The sequence below is a fragment of the Aythya ferina genome, assembly GCF_964211825.1.
Source record: "Aythya ferina genome assembly, chromosome: 2".
Taxonomy (NCBI): domain Eukaryota; kingdom Metazoa; phylum Chordata; class Aves; order Anseriformes; family Anatidae; genus Aythya; species Aythya ferina.
In genome coordinates, this window is record NC_140297.1 from 152997247 (window position 1) to 153016974 (window position 19728).

At 43.7% G+C, this 19728-nt stretch overlaps 1 protein-coding gene across 1 annotated transcript in view; it reads right to left on the reverse strand.

Moving 5' to 3' along the window:
- KCNQ3 (potassium voltage-gated channel subfamily Q member 3) overlaps positions 1-3402 on the reverse strand; it is a gene marked incomplete at its 5' end in the record, with an annotated part of 197305 nt that extends 193903 nt beyond the window's left edge. Inside the window, one exon of the mRNA XM_084509025.1 lies at positions 3056-3402. Coding sequence (XP_084365151.1) covers positions 3056-3402 — 347 coding nt within the window. The remainder of the gene's footprint in view (positions 1-3055) is intronic.
- Between the last annotated feature and the right edge of the window lie 16326 nt (positions 3403-19728).

Genomic DNA, 19728 nt, shown 5'->3' on the forward strand with positions numbered 1-19728 from the left:
TCCTACAGACATGAGAGCAACTGTCTTACTCTTAATTTGGTTGTATTGCAAAAATATTGATATCTGCTGAAAGGTGACTCTGAATGAGATGAAGTATGATGTTTTATTAGGATAAATGGGACTTTCCTTTCTAAGTAAAATGGCAAATTTGTAGACTTTATGGAAAGGTTGGCAATCAATCTCTCAGCAACCCAAAAGAAAGTGTAAAGCATTCTCGTGTGAAAAGCAGCAATGGGGAGCTGCCGGGACAGCACTGCACGGCGTCGCAGCAGCACCTCCAGCCTGAGAGGGACTCCTTTTCAGAAAGAAAAAGGCTAAAAGGCATTTCATCTGAAAGCAAGAACAAAGACTTCAGACATCAACTCAGAGTGCTGCTTCCCTGCTGCACTGCTCCTGCTCTCGAGCAGGTCATTGCTCTCCAGACACAGGAACAAGCTCAGAAAGCTGGCAGCAAGATCTCAGCATGCTGCTCCATCACTTTCAGAGGGTTTCTTTTGTAGGGCCTGATTGTGTAGCAAGGTAGGAGCCCACAGCTTCTGCTGAGTTCAAAAAGATGCTGAGACTGAGCAGAAACTTGGACTGCAGAGCACCGCTGGGTGACTCAGGAGGGGATGGGCTGGCAGAGCCCAGGCAGAGCACTGGGTGGCTGCTCAAGGTGTTCCGTGCTCATACCTCCTGAGGGGACAGGACACGTACTCCAACTGGAAGCACTGCCATGCTCTCTGCTGAGCCAGCATTGCTCATCTGGAAGCCTGTTCTCCTCAATCTTAATGCCATAAAAACCCCACAGAGCAGCATTCCCTCATCTCCCCATCAAGTTCGATAAAGTTTGGGGAGGATCTGGCCGAGAAAGCACTTTTGGGTTCCTGCCTAGGGGACAGTGTCTTCCCCGCTGATGTTCAAAGGGGCACAGCAGAACCTTCACCAAAAGAAGTGGAACCATGGTAGGAGTTGTGTGTTTTACTTCCCTTAAGGATAAAGACTCCTAGAGGTGTTTTTTCATTAATGTTCATTGACTGGCCAATACTCTTACTGATTTGTGTGGGAGCACGTCAGGATCACATCTCAGCGTTTTGCAGGACTGCAGTCACCAAGGAGCTGTTGGCCACACAGAACATTGGGGCCACTCCTAAGAAGGATCAAACCCTACAAAATTACATTTTTGCCCATTCTATGATCCAGGTTACACAGGGATTTGAAGGGTAGCCACACACCTAGGCAGCTAGTTAAAATGAATGTTGTAACGTGGAAATTTTTATACCCACTGCACACAAATGTGACTTAGCCCACCTTAGCCTCTCTAGCCCCATTCACCACCCCATTGCTTGTTCCCAGGCAGGAGCCTGGGCATGGATTTGACCCAGCTGCCATGGCTGTCCACAGAGAGATGCCACGCTCTTGTAAGGTTCTGTCGTGTGCCAAAGCTTCTTTTATGCAGCCTGTGTGGGCTGAGTGAGGCAGGAGGAGCGGGAGGTGCGCCTCTGTCCAGACACAGCTCTCCCCAGGCAGGAACCGTGTTATGCAATACCGAGCACAACCCAACAGCGAGCTCTGTACAAAAAGCCTCCCCCAGCACAGCATCTTACCCCAGCCCCAAATGCTGTCTCTCCCTGCCTGCTACCACAATTTATTCCAAAGGAAAAAAAAAGAAAAAGAAAAAAAAAAAAAAAACAACACATGATGGTAGCTGGTGTCCACATTGTCACAAAAACCAAGCTGGAAAACAGGAGCCTTTGTCCCAAGACACACTTCATGAAAATACTGAGCAGAGGGGGGTAGCGATAGGTGAATGGCACATAACGCTGCCTTCTACTTCTCGCCCAGGGCTAAATCCCTGCAAACATCCACGAGAAATTTGCCGGAAGGTAGAATCACAGCCCTACACTCAAGGTGTTTATCTGCAAGTGCAAGAACTACACTGGTGATCAGGGCTTCCCAAAATCCAGCTCCAGGCTCGCAGCCCATGCAGCCCAGAGCACTTTGTCTTTGGCAAATGAAGCAATTTCAGAAATCACTGCTTAAAGCCTCTATCATGCAGAGCTCTGTATACGTTACAGCTTTCAAGAGAAATAGTACACCACGATCACTGATAATCCCTGGGGTTTTCAAACACATTCATAACACTAAAAAAGCGCACATTTATTTTAACAGGACTCTGCCAACTTCATTGTATGCTGTAAGCAGCCTTATTTTTTTTCTATTTTCTTACAAAAGCTTAAGGGTTCTGAATTTTTAGGAATGCCAGTGGTCATTAATTTACCTTGGCACCTTTGGGCCAGAAAACGAGTTTGTTTCGTCTCTGCCTGTGGCTGGTTTAACTTTCTGGTGGAAAGGGCTGCAGTGCCTGGGCTTCATGCCCTGCAGGGTAACACTCAGTGGACTGAAACCTGATGGCTTTCGTTTGCCACCTTCAGCTACTGTAGGAGCCGGCTCACACGGGGTTTATAAAAGCTAGTTTAGCCACATGTAATGCTCTGTGCTGAACTGAAGCCGGCAGCGTCCCCTTAAGCACTTCGAGCCTTAAACCCGCTCAGAGCTAGCTCCCGCTCCCCTATCCCGCTTCCAGGGGTTGAGGCGCGCAGGTTTGGGCACAGCGCCCTGAGGCGACGCGGGGGCACGGCCAGAGGGAGCCACGGGCTCGAAAGAAACCGTTTGTTTTGGGAAACCAGAGGGAAAAAAAATAATAAGAAAAAAAAGAATAAGAAAAAAAGAATAAGAAAAAAAGAATAAGAAAAAAAGAATAATAAGAAGATAATAGTAAGAAAAAAATGGTAAGAAGGAAATAATAAGAAAAAAAAAGAATAAGAATAAAATAATAAGAATAAGAACAAGAATTAAAAGAGTAAGAATAAGAAAAAAAGAATAAGAATAAGGAGTCAGAGTAATAATAAGAAAACCACTCAGCCAGCACATCCCTTAGTGAGGTCCCTGCCGTTCCCCCGGCGCTGGGAGCGAATCCCCCGGCCGGGGATGATGAAGCAAAAAGGGGCCCCCAGGCGCATCCTCCCGGGGATCCCCGGGGGCCGGGGGTCCCGCTCCCGCTGCCTGTACTCACACGAAGCCGTGGTAGAGCAGCGCCCAGCCTCGGGGTCGCTCCAGGGCGTCGTAGATCAAAGTTTGGACCCGTCGGTACTTGGCGTGGTTCCTCTTCACCGGGCGGCTCAGGGGGGTCTTGGCCAGCAGCCCCAAGCCCGGCGGGCTCCGCTTGCCCCCCTCTTCTTTCCCGCCGCCCTCCAGCAGCAGAGTCCCGTCGCGATCGGCTCCGGACCCCAGGGCCAGCGAGCCCTGCTCGGGGTCTCCACCGCCGCCACCTCCGCCGCCACCGCCGCCACCTCCAGTCGCCGCCCGGCCGCCCGATGTCGCCGCCGCCCCGCTAGCGCCGCGCCGAGCCTTCAGCCCCATGGCCGGGCCCCGGAGGCGAGCTGCGGCTCGGCGGCAGCCCCGGGAGCCCCAAGGCCATGATCCGAGCTCCCCGCCCTCCCCCCCACCCCCCCCAGCTCCCCCCCCGGATGGTTGGGTGGTGTGTTTGTATATATATATATATATATATATATGTATATATATATATACGTGGATGGGGGTATATATATATGTATATATATATAATAAGGGGAAGGGGGGGATGGAGGGGGGGGGGGAGGCGGTCACATCCCCCTCAGGTCATCCCCGCCGGCGGGCGGAGGGGAGGCTGGAGCAGCGCGGTAGGCACCTGGGAGGGGAAGCATCGCGGAGTTTATTTACCAGCCCGATGCCCGAGCCCCTTCCTCCCCCCTTCTACCCCTCCTCCTCTTCCTCCTCCTCCTCCCAGCTCCTGCCTGCCTCCCCCCTTCCCCCCCCCCACCCCCCCCAGCCTTCACGTTAGGGAGTGGCCCATTGTATGCACCAGCAAATAGCCGCCTGCCCCCCCCCTCTCTCCCAGCCCTGGGGGGGGAGCTGCTCAGCCCCCTGTCCCCCCAAACCCGTCCATCACCCCTCCCAAAAGAAAAAAAACACCGGCGGTCAGCCCCCTCTCCCCTCCTGCATCCCCCCATCAGCCGCCGGAGGATCCGAGCGGGGAGATCCCGGCAGGCGGCGGGAGGGGGAGACCCCTCTCGACACCGGGGGATCCCCCCTCAGCATCACAGCCCACCCACACCCCCCCCATCCGCACACACACCACCCCCCGAGGGGAGGGGAGGGAGGGGGAGGGCATCCCCGGCCCCCCGCGGAGCAGGAAGGAGGAGGAGGAGGAGGATGAAGGATGCCGGGAGAGGCGGCTGGAGGCGCTGCCCGCCGAGCAGGGCTCGCTCGGAGCCGAGCCGAGCCGATACCCTAAGCACGGAGGTGGGGTGGGGGCAGCACGCCCGGGCAGCCCCTAACCACCCAGGGCTCAGGTTTGGGCACGGTTCTCTCGGGGGGGGGATGCTGCTTCTGCCCCGGAGCTCCAGGGCTGGGATCCAGCAGCTCCACAACACCCCACAACCTGCCCCACAACACCCCACAACCTTCCCCCAAATGTGTATCAGCCCCCGGGTCCTGCCCCGACCCTAAATCCAGAGGGGCTGTGATGGTCACTCTCCTTCCTCACTCAGTTTGGTGGCTGAGAAGCCGGGAGGAGACAGCTTTTGTGTGCTTTGCAGCCCGCATGCCCTGGGATTTCCGCCACAGCGCAGCAGGAGGATCCCCTTTCCTCCTAGAGGTGATTTTCCGTGAAAAACCTCTCTGCGGGGCTGAGCATTCACATAGCTTGGGAGGATACCAAGGGTCTGATCGAATCTTCCTTGTCAGATAATATCTAAAAAAAAAAAAAAAAAGAAAGAATAGAGAGAGGGAGAAAAAAAAAAAAAAAAAAAAAAAAAAGACAAAGCCCTACAGATTGCTGGTTGTTTTCCTGAGAAGTCCCCCTCCTCCAGATGGGGGAGTTTTCCTGGTATCTCCTGAAGAGATGCCAAGACACCCCAAAGCCCTTCCAGATTTATAAGGGAAGCAGATTTGCCACCTACTCGAGCAGCTCCTGCTCCCCCAAAGGATTTATGATCTGAGTGGTCCCTTCTCTTTCGCATACCAGGAAAGGATAAAAAAATGGAAAGGGAGCTCCTGGAGGTGGATCCACCAGAGGCTTGCAGGGGCCACTTCACAGCACCCTGTAGGAGATGTCACAGGCATGTCTGTCACTGCAAGAAGATGCTGGGGGAGAAGGACTTTATTCCCCCAGGTATTTGGACCTTCTGAAAAATCGAGCAGCTTCTGTGTCAAAGAAAAAAAAGGCTCTGAGAGCCCGCAACTCCCCTTTGCTACCATTCCCCTCCCAGCCTGCGGCCACCACCTCTGCCCTCCACTCACCAGTGAGCTCCAGTGTTAACACCATCTCGGTCACCAGCCTTTTTCCAGCCTTCATATCCCTGAGGGGTTTGTCCAAGGGCAGATGTGAACAGGCACCACGGGGTCTCACCTGCACACCTGTGGCATCAGCAGCCAGGGGCAGGCTTCCCAAAATCCCCATAGCCCCAAGGCCATTCCCAAAATCACCGCCCCGGTGTGGCACCAGGAACATGCAAGTTCTGCTCCCTGCTCTGCTGACATCTATCAGCATCATCCAAATGGCATTTGTAGGCTGTATTCCCAACGAGGGCTGTGGGAGGCTAGGAAGTTTGGATAACTAGGCCATTTATCTCTCTCCAGCTCCTGTTCTACCTCAGTACAATAGCGATGACGCTTTCCAATACCACAGGGGAGCTGTAAGCATTAGCGAGGATGTATGGGGCGCTGAGAACAGAGCGCTTATCCAGATAACCCCCTGTGCCTTAACCTTCATCCCAGAACTGCATGGGAAGAGGCGGGAGGAGAAGGGGGAAGGAGAGAAAATTTATAGCTAACCAATTCATCACAGTTTTGAACCACAACAGTGAATGTTCAACAAGAAATGGGAATGGTAAATTTATATATATATATTTTTTTTTTTTTTGGGGGGGGAAGATGTAAATTATTTCCATTAACCAAGGGTTGTACAGATGTCAAATAGCAATCAGTGATTGATAGGCCAGCACACGAGCTTGTTTGGCCTTTACACAACACTTTTCAGTATCAATTACAAGCTGTTTTTTGTTGTTATTGTTGCTGTTGTTGTTTTTTTTCAGTTGCATCCTCCAAAAGGCAGTCCCTCAGACAATTTCAAGTTCCAAATTACTCCCGTACAAACTAGCCATTAGGACCAAAGAGGATATGAGTTTCCATCTCCTCTCCAAATTTAAAATCCCATTGCTCAGTGTCAGGAATTCTCCTCCTCCATGCTCCATCTGGGATAACTATTGCGAAGATGTATCTGCACCGGCTGGGAAGCAGTTTAACACAGGGGGAGTTAGGTAAAACCTTATATATCAGTGCACAGACAGCCAGTAGTTTTGTGGGGCTCTGAATCAGCCCCTATTGCTGCCCCAGATACCCTCGCTGCTCCTTGGGTCCCCAGCCCTATTGCACACCTGCTGGCAAAAAGCTCCCAGCAACTTCCAAGGGAGCTTGGACAGATGGAGCACTCCAGGCTATGATTTGGCTTGATGAGCAATTACGCTCCATTACTATTATTTATGATGTGTTGCTGGCAGCACCCAACGCGCACAAGTTTGATATCCACCTCCTTGGCTGACACTGGAGGTCTTGGTAATCAAAAGCAAGTGCTTCTTGCTGAGCTGGAGTTTGCAGCCAGGACGCTGCAACAGGCTCTGCTCAGAGAGTGCAGAGGGACTGGTGGTAAACATCTCCAGTGGGTTATGCTGGCCTTTGCCAAAAAGAAACCTGTTTCAGTCAGACAAGTTACACTCTAAAATCATAGGAAAACAGGAAGGGATTGTATCTGCTGGTCAAGACAGCATGGTTTGTTTTGGCTTATTAATAGATCTGATTGATTCAACTGGAGCATCTGAATCACGCTTACAAGAAGGAAAAATGCAAATGGAAATTCAGGAAGATTCAGTTACGCTGAAAAAAAAAATATATATATATATAAATGGGAGTGGAATGGACAACCAGCAAACAAAATTTGAGAGTGGAATGGACAACCAGCTGCTCATGAGCTTCAGTGGCAGGGGGCAGAGATCTGGTACCTGAAAAAAGTGCAGAGGAATATCTAGGAGTCAGGAAGAGAAAGCAATGCTATCTATATCATGAGTGAAACAGTCCTTAAAATGCCAGAGGTAAGTGGGATCTCAGTGTCAGTGCTGTGTAGAAGGTGTTGAATATTTTTGCCCTTCTCTTTCTGTCCTTCTGCTGGCTCCCCTATCTTATCAAACAAAATGTTTGCAGTGCTTCATGGTCTCTTTTTTTCTCATTTCCCAATTAATTTCATTTCTGTCTGGTCTCTAGCACCAACCTCCACTCAACCTTGATAGAAGCTACATCAAGCACCCTCATGCTCTCATCTCCAACTGCTTCAAGGAGGTCTCCAGTCACATACAAACCTACCTCATGATCCATTTAAGTTGTTTTTTTTTTTTTTTTTTTTTTTTTAAACTTCAATACTGGGATGTCCACGAAATCAATCAAAGTGCTTGCCCACAGTCTGGAAGCACCCACTCCTCATGAATGAGACAAAATACAGAGCACGGCACCAATACCCCAGCTAATTCCAGCAGTAGGAGCAGTCCACTCATAAAAGAGATTGAAGCTCCACGGGACTGATTTCCAGGATTGCTGTCCCAGTCACAGCACTGTGCTGCAGCAGCTACACTATTCAAACACCCACCTAGCTTCATACTGCAATTTCAGCGTTCAGCAGCAGAGAGATGTTCAGGTATTTTCTCTCTCATCTCTACACATCCATCTCCTCATCCTTTCCTTCAGTTATATGTGAAACTTATTCTCAGGGCTTGTGTTTTAAGGCTTAGCATTGGGGGAATCTAAGCTATGGCTATGGCTACTGCCTGCTAAACTAACACAAAATGAAGCTTAGCAGATACCAGTGCAACAGCCTACAGTCATGCACAAAACACTCTCAGACTTGGTCTTAAGTCAGTGTTGCAGGTTTGATCTTTATTTTTAAAAGCTGTGACCTAGTTTAACCCAAAGTTACAGTCTGTGATCTGCAGATGGTCCAAGTGATCAAAATGTCACCTTCTGGCTTCTAGATCATTGCATGACCTCCATGAAATCAGGCCAAGGAAAAGGGCACAAAAAAGTGTTACTGGGGAGAGTGACATCAGTGTCTGCTCCTTGAAACTGCCAGTGGAAAAAGGGGGGGGGAGAAGCTTAGAAAATCTCAAAGCTGTGCAGAAAAATAAAAGGTAGTTATGACAGCCAGCTCTTCCTTCCCTAGACTACAGATAAGCCTGATGAAAAGTAGCTGCTGCCTCAAGCTGTTTTCCTTTCCTCTGCAGCAACAAGGTGCAGCTGAAAACCAGAGCCTATATTAGCACCTTAGTGGCTGAGGAACTGTGACTGGGGTCCCAAAACATCAGTGCCTGTAGACCTATCCTTTTCTCCTTCTTTGTGAATTTTGTGGGGTGGTTTCACTGTCTTGGAAATTGCTGAGGCTCTATAGCTGGCAAGAGTTCAGCCTTTGGGCATGACATTTACCTTGGTGAAACTGCAGGGAATAGACAAAACACATTAAAAAAAAAAATATATATATATATATACATATATATATATACATACATACATATATATATATTGCTTTCTCCATAGGAAAGACACTCACTTGAGGGCCAGATTCCTTGGTCTGGGAGAAAGCAGGACAAATGTTTCCTGTACTTCAACTGCACAACAACACATAAATCACATGTCACCTGTTTCTGTGGCACCCTTAGCAATGGTAGGCCACAACTGCTAGATGTCATTGGCCTCACTGCCTACAAGCTTCATGGAAAAAAAAAAAAAAAAAAAAGAAAAGAGAAGAAAAATAAATCTTCACCTCTATAAATTATGGCACAGACAAAAGAAAATCAATAAACTGTATCTTCACACTGTCTCAATGCCATTAAAAGAGCATCTTAAACCAATCAAAAGAGCATTCATAATTCACTCATGCACACCTTTCTGAGCCCATGGCACAGTGCAGAAAGATCATGTGCACCTGTAATCTTGTCCAATCATTTCACATAGTGAGGCAGGAGGAAGGATTTCCTCCAGCAATGTTAATGCATTGTAGAGGTCTTGTCCATCAGCAGCTCCAAACCTTGGACTACTGGGGTCCTTCTGAGCTCTGACTATCTCAGTCCTTGGATTTCCTGGGGGGAAAAAAAAAAAAAAAAAAGTCTCAAACTTCTTTATTTCTCAACCCACTGAGCAGAGCAGGTTTAAACTTTCCAGGCTGTTGGATTGCCTTACCACAGTTCAATTTCAGGCGTGCCCCTTGAGCACAGGTGGCAGGGCAGAACTGTGACATTAAAAGTCAAAAGGCTGACTTGAAAAAATGACAAAGTTCTTCAGAGAGGGAAAGCAAACAAATAAAGATGGTTCTTCCTGGTTTTTTCTCTCATCTAGTCTCGTGTTTTATGACTTTCCATCAGCTGCTTGGAATTTCTCACTCCCCCTGCTGACTGTAAGTGAAGGAAAGTAAGGTGAGAATCTCACTTCCACGTGTGGGGACATCACAGGATCAACCTGAAATCCTGACGTCTGAACTCTCACTGCTACAGCTGACAACTCTGAGGAATATGTAGTGGACTCATTACTGGCTGAAATGATTTTTCTATTTCTTTTCAGATAATTGTTAGGCTTGCAGAGTGTGCCTAATATAATGCAGTGTCTGTTAAAGCAAGTCTATCAATCTGACACTTTCTCCTACCGTCAAAATAATGAATTGAAATGCCAGTACTGGAAGTCTGATCATGCTGGGGATTCAACAACAGATGAGGACACTCTAGATTCAGGCCTTTAGACCTGAAGAAATTGTGTTTTCAAAGATGTGTCTCACAGGGAACCTACCCAGTGATTTCCTTTACACTTTCTACTTTCAAACAAGGGAGTAGCCTGGCTTAGCCAACAAGTAACTCTTCTGGGTGTTTTCTGGGGGAAAAACAAATATCCAAAAACTTATTCTAAACTTATACAGAATAGAAATATTCACATGACATAATTGAAAAAATAAAAGAGGGAGAAAGGGTGGCCACATATGGGAAGAACCGTTGAATATCAGTTAATATTTGATGTAAATTGACCCATCACAGTTCCTTCTAGTAGAGTGCTTTGAGTGTCTCGAATGCCAGAAGCATGCTTCTCTGTGACACGGGCTTCATCAGTGTTGGTAAAATGAAATGTTTGAATACTGGTACAAAATTAGTACCAGCTTTGGGTAGGATCATAACATAACTTGGTTGTATGAAGCACCACACAAGATGATGGCTGCCAAGCCATCATGGTACAGTCTGCTTTGCAATACTCAATAGCCTTATGCCAGTAGACTCCTAATAGTTTCAGTGAGAGCTCTGATGAGTAGGAAGGGGTCTTCAGACATTATCTCAGTGCTGTGTCTGACTTCTGAACACCCAGATGGACACGACTGATGGAAGGACCTGGCATATATTTTAATTTCAAGGAACTTTACCCAGAAGTGCACTATAATTCACAGATGTCAGCCTTTTATATCCAACTCTGATTTGCAAGGCTATCCCACTCCTACTTCACATTCAGCCCTTGAGAGAAGAACATTCTTTGAAAGAGGCTGTGGGCTGGCAATGATCCTATGGGCAAAGTTTGTATTCAGCATCTTTGGTAAATTCTAGTCCTCCAAAGATGCCACTTACCACCTTCCCCAAGCACAGGAAGAAGATGCCCTGTGTTAAGACACCCTCTGATTTCACAAGTGTAAAAGTAAAAATCTATTTCCAGCCTCCCTTTCCCTGCCCAGTTATCTATAAGATGACACAAAACCACAGCCAAATTTCCCCTCTCATCAGCAGCCATCTCTGACAAACAGCTTCATGAGGGCTTCCAAAACACTGCAGCTGTGAAGGCTCAGCAAAAGCCTTGAAGGCACCACCACACACATATCCTAGTTTTCAGATGGTTTCTCTTAGGGCAAGCGCAGCCCTCATACCTATGCAGTCTCTTCATGCTGAAGACAACAGAGAGCTGCACAATGCCACGAGAACACTTTTTTTTTTTTTTTTTTTCTACTTGGTTTCCAGCTGGACACCCTCCTCAGAAGTGATATCCCCTTTGAATTATAGCCTAAAATATATGGTTTCTGTTATTCTAAAATGTCCCCTTTCCACTTCATAATTTGCATCTTCTGACTGTTTTCAGTAGAACAGATTGTCATTGTTTGTAGAAACCTGTATTTTGGTGCATAGAGATAAAAATTGATCAGCCTGCACATCACTAAAGCCAGCTTTAGGTAAGGAAGCACAGCGTGGCTTTGTTCTTCTTGCAGGCCCAGCCATAGCACAAGGCTTGTTGTTGTGCAAGGGATGGCTGCACTGTGAGTCTGCCACACTGAATGACTACCCAACTTTTCTGGAGAGGAAATGTCTACACCCGGTAAAGAGGGGCCTGGGTGAGTTCACAGCTTTCCAGTGACAATATGGGCATACTCCTTAAATCATATTATTGCTAAGTTTGATTGCAGAATGGAATATCAATAAATAAATAAATAAATACTGTGATAAAAGACAGTGTGTCTAGTGGATACAGGAGGAAGGAATAAGATTTGCTCTCATCAGTTCAGAAGGAGAGTTGATTTGGCATTTGAGGAGATGTAGCACTTTAAAGATCTTGTTGTTTCTTCCTTCTATTACCTTTTCTCCATGTGGCTGTGTTCAACACAACCCCATGCCCCACCAAGGCAGCAGCTGTTTGTCTCAGTTCCTTGGGACTCAGTCTTGTGCTTGACTTCCTTCCAAGGCCAGAGCACAAAGTTCTTGGGAACACCAGGGCCTTAGTGCTTTGAGACTGCAATGTCTGGCACTGCACAAGGCCTAGAATGAGGAATGGGATCCCTCAGTGCTGCAAGAACAGAAGTGCTACATTATTAATAAGCAGGTGAACAAGAACTTATATCACTGTGCAGTTCTTAAGTATGTGTATTGAGGCTCTGGCAGTGAAAGCACATCTGTTAGTCTCATCTCCACCAGATGGTTCCTTTCAGCGCCCGAAGTTGCTGTCATTTATTTCATCACTAATTTTGTTCAGGGGCTGCTGAGGAGTGGGCAGTGGTCTGATACCTGAAAAATTTGCCAGGAGCACAAATCTGTAGGAATTCTTCAGCAATAAGTTTAAGCCTCTGTCAGGGTTTTCTTCCCTTTGAATGGTTTTGAACAGATTAAAGAAGCGAAATATCTCTTTTTAATAAATACATGAATTTTGAGTTAAACCCTTATTTATTTATTTATTTACTTTATTGGAAACAAGTTCTAGAAGAAGGCAAATCACTTTTCTCACTAAAAAAAATAGTTTGTAAAGCTGGTTCTTTTTCAGTTTTAAATAAATAAATAAATAAATAAATAAAGGTACATTTCATAGTAAGTTGTTAAAACTAAGGCTAAGCAAACAATAATTCAAAGTTTAAGTGTCTGAGCAGTTCTTAATGCCCAGGATTTTGGGGAGGTTTATACCAGGGTACTGTTTTTTCCTTGGGGAGGACTCTGAGGACATACATGGCTGGCCATGGCAGCACCACTGAGCAGCAGGGACCGAATAGGATGTTCTCAGTCAGTTTTGTCTGTTTGTTGATCTGTGGGCCCTGTGAACTGGGAAGACTTGCTGCAATTTTAGCTGAGGTTCAGTAGCAAGGCCACATATCCATATGCCTGCTTGAATCTTTAGACAGCCTGAAATCACATTCCATCTTATAAAGTTTCACCTTTTAAAGATGATGTTATAAAATTCTGGACCCCCAAGCTAAACATCAGTTTTATTCTCTGGTTTTCTGATTAAAAAAATAAATAAAATCTTCCTTGCACGTATATCTGTTCATCTATCTGCCCTATTTCATTTTCACAGCAGCATACCCGAGCTTTGAATGAGTCTGGAAATTAGTTTGTAAAAGGAGTTTGAAGCCAAACTGAGGAGCACTCAAAGTTAATTCCAGCTTGATCCTCTGTGATATGCAGAAGATCATTTGTGATATCTAGATTCATTGCAAATCCTTTTGCTGAAGACTTTGATAGTTGCTCCTAGAAGGTTAAAAGAACAAAATCATAATCAGATGAATAGATTGAGTCTCTTGAGTTCATGATAGGACTTAAAACAGAACTGAGGGATTTTTTTTTTTTTAATTATTTTTATTTTTTAGTCAAACTCAAAACATATTACTGGAAAAACTACTATATAGATAGAATTGTGTGGAATTCTTATTCTACCTATTTCTCCAAAAGTTTAGACAGAGTCAAATTTTCTCATTTTAAAGTTCACTTGAGGAGTATATTTGTATGTTTTACCATTGCAAAGTTCTCTTTTAGAGGTTCAAACCAGAAGTAGTATAATTAGAAAGTTGGCAAAAATAAGTAAGTAAATAAATAAATAAATATTTTCAAACAGACAGAAAAAAATGACTCCCACTGCCCTTTCTAACATCTCCTTCCATGTCTTGAGATTGCTTGTTCTTGCGTTGAAGTTGCACAATGTTCTTTAATGGTGTTGTTCTGCATCTAGCAACCAACAGCAGGCAGAAACCATTTTTTTTCCCTTTCTGGTGTGGTAGTTCTTTCTCCTGGCTTATAACATAATCCATCAGTGTGACTCTAACATCTTAATAGGCTCAGATACCAAAAACACCACCCACCTAAGCTGATAACCTTGAGGCATTCCTGGAGAAGCTGGAGTTCAGGATGTTGTTGATTCTTCACTAGTGCACAAGGAAACTTAATTCTGCCCACAGAGAAATGACTTTTGACTCTGCTGTAGCAATAGTTTTTGGCTACCTAATTTGGTCATTGCTCTAGGTTAAAATGTCATTTGTTAGTAAAAATGTTATTTTTGTGGGTAAAAAAAAGTAATTTGTTAAGGTAAAGATGTCCTTTTTTGGTAGTAAGATTTTAATTTAAGAGAAATTAGAGCTTGGGGGATCTGATGGCCTCTCTTTTCTGTCATGGGGATTTACAATTCCAGAAGGGTAATCCCCATGATGTGGGGACATTTCCTGGGAACAAGGGCTGATAACTTTTCTGTAGCTTCAAGTGATCACTTAAATACACTCTTCTGATTTCATGGGCCAGTGGGGGGGAAGCGAATTAAAAAATAATAATTATAGGTTTGGTCCATGTAAAGGGATATTCCTTAAGTTTGTTTCAGAAAGGATTGCTTTCTCTTAATGCCATAGTGTGAAGATTTGAAAATTGCAGTCCCTGCGGGACTGAAGCCTTGGACATTTCAAGGGCCAGAGCACATCCCAGACTTTGCTATCACTTGTAGAGGATCATTCTGCAGCCTCTATTTCAGCAGACTCTTGCATCCCATGGTTGAATCTCACCAAGAGCTCTTCATGTGTTAAAATGTCTTCTCAGGCATTATCTTGTTCAGCATAGGTGCCAGTTAGTGAATGGGGACAGATTTACTACAGGAAAAAGAGATAAAGGGAAGAGCTGTACATGAGGAGCTGTTTTGCCAGATCACCACCTACTTTCAGGCCATATTAGACCTGTTTTGCTCCTACCTTGGACCAATCATTCTGTCATTAAAGAATGTTCTATGAAAGAAAATCTAAATGTATCTAACCCTGGAAAAATTGCTCCCAGCAATTCGTCATGGAGGTAAGTGACAGAGCAGTTTAAAGGTATTCTTGGTGCAGATCCTTCGCCTGTAGCTGACCTTTCTGCTTGAAAAGAGACTTAATTCTTTCTGACTGTCAGGACTCCATTCTTCAGAAGCATCACTCTTCACTAAAAGGGAAAGTGCTCGCACCACAAGATATTTTTGTTCATACCAGGAAACTACAAGAGCATTAATTTAAATGCATTAGCAAGGCATTACACACTTGTGCACATCAGAGAGAAGGCTGTATTCCTCCTAATGACCTCAGCTGCTTTTTGGTGTTTCTGTCTGTGGCATAGCTCTGCTGGACCAGAAGTGTCACTTGCTCCTACCAAAGAATGAAAGCTGGAGGGGCAGGAGACCTGGGAGGTTGAATCTAGAATTCCCAGGTCTCATCTCGCCAGCTCAAAGCACAGCAAGGGACAAGCCACTTGGCAGATGGTTTCCAACACTTGCACATAAATCACCTGGGTATAAGGTGCATTAACCACCAGAAGTTCTGCACTAATGCAAGTTATCAAAAGCTAAGGGTAAGGATGACTTAGCCAAACCAAAAGGCCTCAGTCAGGTCTTTTGAATACCTCTATATTTCCCTGACAGATTTCCAGCAAGCTTGGAAAGACCAGAACACTGCAGTCAGTTGGACATTTTCCATACAGGCTTTAGTGTCCAGGCTGGGAGTTACTGTTTGAAAGCCCCAGTGCTTACTGATCCATGCCTTCATTTCCCTACTTTCTAATAGGAATAATAGTCCTGTGGCAATAATTACTATCTGCAAAGCACTTCAGAAGCTTGTACAGAGCATTCCCTAGAGCCAGCTACCTACAATCAATGGGATATAATGGCCTCATACTATCACAATAATTAAATACTTCCAACTCTTCACTTAACCAATGTTTACAGTGCACAGGAAATCTTAACTTTATCTGGTTGACAGAGAACAAATGTAAAGGAAAAATTTGTACAATGTTCAGAACATCTCTATAATGTGAGTAAAACCTCGGGCTTCTGAGCAATTACATTCAAAAGGGCTGTTAGGCAGCTCAGACTACTTAATTTTAAGACTGCAGGAGTCCCCCTTGCAGCTCAGAGAAGTGCATCCATGCACTGTATGTCCTATGCTTGGATCCTGGCAATCAACATTTTACAGAATATGGCTGGAGCAGTCATATTTCTCTGGACCTCTTCAAGATGTTCACTATCTGTTTCTAAAGAGAGACCTTCAATAACTTATTTCTGGGACAGGAGAAATGTTCTCTAAAGTATGTCTTAATAGCCATTTGCAAGGGACAGTATTATATGTTTCTTAACAAGAGATTTTGAATTCACACAACAATTTCAAGATTATTTTGGCCTTTATCATATGTATACGGTATCAAAAGTGGAAGTCTGTACTGATGGAATTAAGAATAGAAGATAGAGGCATTTTGTAGGTAAAGGTATGTAGGGCCACATGAAAAATAAATAAATAAATAAATAAATAAATAGTTTTAGCATTCCGTATCTGAATATCTGCATTAAGTTCTGCCTCCCCTTTCCATCCTCCAACAACCTGGAAGAGAAAGGATAATTCTGGAGTTTCTGAGCTTGTAGTGTAGCTACATATGTTTCCATTTCTTTTACTATAAACAAACACACAGGCTAGACCCATAATCACAAATGCTGTCTCACCAAAACCTGAACTTCTGTTGACCTGCCCCCGTGTTTTGCGTCTTTGAAAGAAAGCAGAGACTAAAAAGATGGATCTGAATGAGGAGTGTTCTGTGCATAGCATGGTGCAAAGTGCATCTCCAATGTGATTACCAGGAACCAAGTGGGACTGTGCTATTTCAAAGTGATTCTGAGTCATATAATGTATCCCCCGGAGAATTTACTGCAACATAACAGCAGACAGACCATCCTGTGTTTGGAAAACACTCCATTTGATGCATCTTCAGAGTAATGCTGAATAATAGAAGATATTGTGTATCATCTTAATTTTTTATGATACAGCACCACAATACAGGTCAAACAGAAACATTCACTCTTAAAACACCATGGACAACTCTAGGAAGTCAGAGTGGGGATTTTTGCTTTGACTTCTGTGCACTTTGCTAAATCAGGTTGTTTATAACATCAAAATTTGCACAAAATGCTTTGAAAATGGCATCTGCTGCCATTTTTTAACTTTAAGATGAAGAACTTTTCTGGCAGTTTCTGAATGAAAAAATTAAATGAACATCTGCTGGCCATTTGTTTCTACTTCCTCTCGTTACACTCATATATTAAACTGTTCATAATCATTCACAGAAAAATTACTATTTGACCTCAAGTAACAAGAAAGATCTTTTCCTTATGCCTGACCAAAGTCTACCTAATAATTCCACCATACCTAATGGACTTTTCTATCAGATACTTCCACAAGTTTTGCTGAAACCCACGGCAAGCTCAGTGCAGTTTCAAGTGGAGAAAATTTTATCAGTGTGTAGTGAAGACCCCTGGACTTCTGACAGACACCCTTTCCCCAACATTATGTCCCTCATGCCTTCAAATCCAAAACTCACTCTGCTCATTTAATTCCTACTTTGGGTTAAGTCATTTTATGTCAGTGTCATTAAGCATGAGCCAAACTCTGCTTTACGTGAATAAACAATAGAAGATAAATTCTGTTGTCTTAGAAGGACACTAAAAGCAAGGGGGAAGATATAAGGAACTCAACTTTAACAACATCTATGTCTGTGCACTATATGTGATTTGAGAAGCATTAGCATTTTGTTTTGTTTCAGTCTTGTAATTATAAGGATTGTGTTTCATTATCCTACTGTAGCTCTCGCTGTGACATGGTCCCAGTTATCTTTCTGAAAGAAATATTTCATACACAGTATCCAATTCTGTTGGTTGATCACAAAGCTTTGGAAGTTTCTCCATTTCTTATATCAAGACAGAAAGAAATAAAAAAAAAAAAACAACCATTTATTCTTAAGGAGTTATTATATTCTTGAGGATGATATAGGGACACATTTCGAACAAGACAGTTCATATCCATAGAACTGAATACTTGGAATATTCACAGAAGAGATATATTTTGGTGGCTTGTTTTTCCCCTTTTCTTTGCAGGATATCTCATTAAAATGGGGGTGGGGAGGAACAGTCTGCATTAATTGTCTGACATAAATGTATGGGGAAGGGGTTTGGGTTTGTTTGTTTTTTATTTATTTTTATTTTACTTTTTTTTTTCCAAAAGATCCTGAAGACATTTTTCCCCATACTGTATAGAAACAGTTTTCTATCTCAGAAGCCTCCCAGGTTGCCTCTATAACAGTACCCAAAGAGTTCTGTCTTCTGCTTTTCTCCTCACCTCATATGCCAGTATTCTGCCCTTCCTTTAACAAAGTCCTTCCTCATGCAAACCATATGTTCATAGCTAATAAGATGATGTTGCCAGTGATACATATAATCTTATGTTCCTGTGTGCATATGCTAACTACAGTATTCATTTTGAATATTCTCATATTCAGAAGGGAAAAGGTCTTTCCTATATTTATGCTAATTAGCATAACATACTCTACCCAGAATTCATCATATTCTGCTAAGCTCTGCCAAAGAAAATGTATTAATAGCTGAACTGTTGCAACCCTTTATTAATATCGACTTTGCAAGCTCTGTACCAATTTTAAGGCACACCACGAAGACAGGATTTTTGTCCTCATTCCTTAAATCTTTATGACTAAGTAATCAGAGACAATGAAAAAATGCTCCAGGCAAAACAGCTTGGGTGTAAAGACAAGCAGTGTTTAACTCTGCACTGGGTCGTTCTGTCTTATAGCTGATGATCAGTGACATGACTCTGTGTCTTCCCTTAAAAAAATGATCTAATTATGCTTTATCAGCTCCTGACATTCATGAAAGAAGGATTCCTAAAGACAATGACTGCTTCCAAGAACTGCTTGATATGAGTGGAATCTATATGTACAAATACATATATTTGTGTGATGATGGTATTGTCCAATATGCGATACACTCTCTCTGCCTGGGGGATCACTCTTCTACTGAAGATTTTTAGCAAAGGACCTGTTTTGCCTGCATGTTGAAAGGGCTCATTCTTCTTGGGTTTCTGGGTACAAACTGACACAACCATAATTAATAGAAACCTCCCCAGATTATTATTGTTTCAAAAAAGAACATTCATTAAGATACACAGGGAGAATGTGAAAATATGGACAGAAAGATTAAGAAAAAGGAGGTGCATTATAATTTGTACAAAAACAGATGCATGACTATAAAGCAGAAAAACAAACAACATGAAAGAACCACAAAACATCCTTGCATTTGAGCTACTTTCCATTGTCTCAGTATTGGAAGAAGAAAAAATTGTGGCAAGACTTGTAGGTGAGCACCATAGCAAGGCAACAAGTTCATCAAGGTAGAAGTTTTACCAGCTATCTTGGCCAAGAACAGGAAAAAAATATATAGTAATAGCTACATAGTTCTATTTGGCATATTTTTTAAGACAGTCCCTGGTTCTGAAGTAGCTCCCCTAGCAAAACAAAAACTCTACAACTTCTGCTGGTAAACACCACAGCCGCTTTTGGTTCCCAAGTCAAAGCATGAGGGCTGTCTCCTGAGGTGCTAACAACCTTCCTCTGCCTTTGTTTTCTACTATACTTTTTATTCTGATTTGACAGGGCTTTTGAGATCCCACTGGGTTTAATGAGGTCTAATTTTAGACTACAGTCTTTCCCATTCTGTTAATACTTTATTGAAGACTATTGGTTTTATAAGATACTGTCTCTCCATCTTCCCCACATTGTTCTATTTTATCAATATAGCTCTTTTTTTTTTTTTAGGTGTTATTTTTTATTTTTTTATTTTTTTATTTTTTAGGTTTATTCATTAAGCACTGATATGAACAGGGAGATATATATTTGAAGGCTGCTAACCCTGACCATTTTACTTTAATGCAACAAATATACTTGGTTTTTAGTAGAAAACTTGTCAGACAATACCATTGGGATCACAGAGCTGTGATGGGATAGTTTAAGTGACTGAAGTGATGCAGATGGACAGAAGCTCTTCAGGAAGGAC